This window comes from Etheostoma spectabile, chromosome 14, assembly GCF_008692095.1.
Source record: "Etheostoma spectabile isolate EspeVRDwgs_2016 chromosome 14, UIUC_Espe_1.0, whole genome shotgun sequence".
Taxonomy (NCBI): Eukaryota; Metazoa; Chordata; class Actinopteri; order Perciformes; family Percidae; genus Etheostoma; species Etheostoma spectabile.
The window spans coordinates 7,405,503-7,408,199 of record NC_045746.1 but is presented as its reverse complement, the minus strand read 5'-3'; the positions used below and the strand labels follow the sequence as shown (position 1 = coordinate 7,408,199).

The window sequence follows — 2,697 nt, the reverse complement described above, 5'->3', positions numbered from 1 at the left end:
CCAGCTGCTTTTAAAATGCAAAGACTCCTACATGATTTGTGTGCCTAACAGAGACAGAGAGAGAGAGAGAGAGAGAGAGAGAGAGAGAGACTCAGATGGATGGGTTGCAGTTTGTGGAGTACTCATCATGGACAGAGAGTAGACAGCAGTGTGTAAGAGTGTTTTGCGGTGTGGAAATGTGTGTGGTGTGTGTCTATATGTGTGTGTTTTCAGGTCTCCAAGTGACCAATTTTTGTTCAAGTTTTGATGTCTACTCCTGAGCTTTTGTGAATATACTTGGAAAACAATTCATATTCTATAATAAACAAAACAGTGACTTTGCACTTGAGAAAGCCTTCCCAGCAGAGTGTCCTTACCAGTTTATAACGATACACGCACATACAAGTCCAGCGTTTGCTTTTGGTTGTCTGGTCAGTGTGTTCGAACATAATTACAAACGCACCGTATTTTGGACTTCTGTGACGAGTTCTTTTTGATATATGACGCAATCCAAATTTAGCCCGTACTGGTCTAGTCTTTTCCAGAGGTAAATGACAGTACAAGCCTTGAACTGAAGCATTGCTTGGAACATTCTTCAGTCCCGTCATTTGACCTGTATGAATTGTGTCTTGTCACGGTTCCAGCCCCGGAGTGTTGGGTAGGGAAACAAACTGCTCGTAGGTAGCTGGCGTTGTTGGCTGTAGATTCCCGCATAACATCTAGCGTTGTAGCGTGACATGGTTGCTAGCGGTGGAGCAGAAACTAGCGATGGCGGGGTGGGTGGCGTGCCTTTACGTAGTCTGTGTTTTTGCTCTGTACGTGCGATCCACCGCTCTGATCCCCATTGGCCCAAGTTTGAAAATCTTCCGACACATAACGCAGTTCGCTCATCAGCATTTTTCAGGCACCGACCTTAACCAACGGTACTCGTTGTTTTCAAGCCACTGTTCACTGAACTTGCATTTCCCCAGTTCTAGACGGCTATAACAAAATACTGTATCACCTGATGCTGCTAAATTACAAATCCCGCGAAATTACAAATTCACTGACTACGGCCACGCAACACCCCAACGAAGCAGCTTGATGGTTGAAGTGGTTAAGGTTAAGATGGCCGATTGGTCAGGGGATAGGACCTGTACAAATGGGGTTTGTTACCGCGACAACAGCAGCGCAAAGCCTACCGGAAAAAATATTCGACAACAGATTGCCTGCATTCGCCGTGACTGACACAAACATATTTAAGACCTACCCAATCTGAATTTAAGACAATTAATGCTTTTTAAGGCCTTAATTTTAGGAAACGTGATTTAAGACTTTTTAAGACTTTTTAAGGACCCGCGGCCACCCTGATTACTCTGTTGCAAAGTGGTATGTAAGTAATTAAAGCATGATGCTGTTTGGCAGAAAATATAAGTACAGTATATAAGTAAGTATAATTAATAATAATAGTAAGTATAATTCTGTGACGTTATATGATTTACATCACTCTCTATGTATCAACATCTCTGTGTTTTGATTGAAGTTAGAACAACTACAGGGGTCAAAGGTTATATAGTCTCACACTGCCAGACCTTCCTCCACTGCGCCGCGGAGGAGGGTCTGGCTAGTCCACATAGCATTCGGGGATGGGAGTAAAACGTGCTCCGGTTTATTGCCAGTTAGGAGGCACTAAGCACCGGATGGAGCCGAATGAAGGATATCTGGCGGAATATTTTTGAGGCAACGGAGCAATCATGGAAGTGGAACGTCGTGGATGTAGACCAAAGGTTATATGACGCCGCTGACAAGCAACCAATCGACACGGTCCGTGTCATTGATTACAATGCCAGATTTCTCTAGGTTTGAACTTTGTTGGAAATATTTGGGATACTGTAAGTACACAACTAAAAATAGAGTAATAGTAAAATAGTTAATGAACTAAAATGTAAAAATGTAGCAAATCTACTGAAATGGCATACTAAAAATCTCAACTACAAATCAGTTTGGATCAAGGCGCAGGTTGTTGCGGGCTGTCACAGTCATTGTTTTTTTTGTGGTAGTAGTAATACAAAAATATTAACCTTTCTCATATTAAGACAAATAATACCCATTATAAAATAACCAATAGCAAGCCTGCAACTTACGGCCCAGTGCTGCTCACCTTAGTGTCCATCTGCTGCCTGACGTGAGCAGGAACCTTGGTCAGGTAGTCTGGGGACTGCACTCTGCACAGGATCTTCTCCAGCTTTGGAACCAGCTTGTCTCTGCGCTGGGAGAGCTGCGCCATCTGGTTTTCAATGTTCATTCCACTCTGAGAGAGTAAATCATGTTGTATGTTAGACCACCATGGAAACTAAAACCGTGGAACACACTAACATACTAATGTACACACATGTGGTTGTGGATAATGAGGCTACGTCCTGTGTCATTCCAGTTTGCATTTTGAAGTTTAGGTAGCACATTGCAAAGTCAATGATTTTCAATTTTGATGGGGATGCGTTTTATTTCCTTTTTTAACTTTTGCTTAGGTTTGTGTCCCTTTTTTTCAACACTTTTGACGCTTTTTTCAATGTTTAACACTACATAACACTAACTTATCAACTTTAGTTTTACAGTTATTGTTGGAATTTATGGTCAATAAACCCAATTTATAGGAATTATACCTAATATTTTAGATAGAAAAGCAGAAATTATGAATTATTTAGACTAAAATTAAAGAAATGGATGTTGATGGATAAT

The 2,697-nt window shown here is 41.3% G+C and overlaps 1 protein-coding gene across 2 annotated transcripts in view; it reads right to left on the bottom strand.

Annotated features, from left to right (window-relative positions):
- Window positions 1-2,697, bottom strand: part of vars2 (valyl-tRNA synthetase 2, mitochondrial) — a 27,058-nt gene that overhangs the window by 1,882 nt on the left and 22,479 nt on the right. For both annotated transcript variants that reach the window (XR_004335050.1, XM_032536195.1), the window contains exon 29: window positions 2,120-2,269. Coding sequence is in view for 1 of the 2 variants with exons in the window: in XM_032536195.1 (XP_032392086.1) it covers window positions 2,120-2,269 (150 nt within the window). In the remaining variant the exon portion in view is untranslated. The remainder of the gene's footprint in view (window positions 1-2,119; window positions 2,270-2,697) is intronic.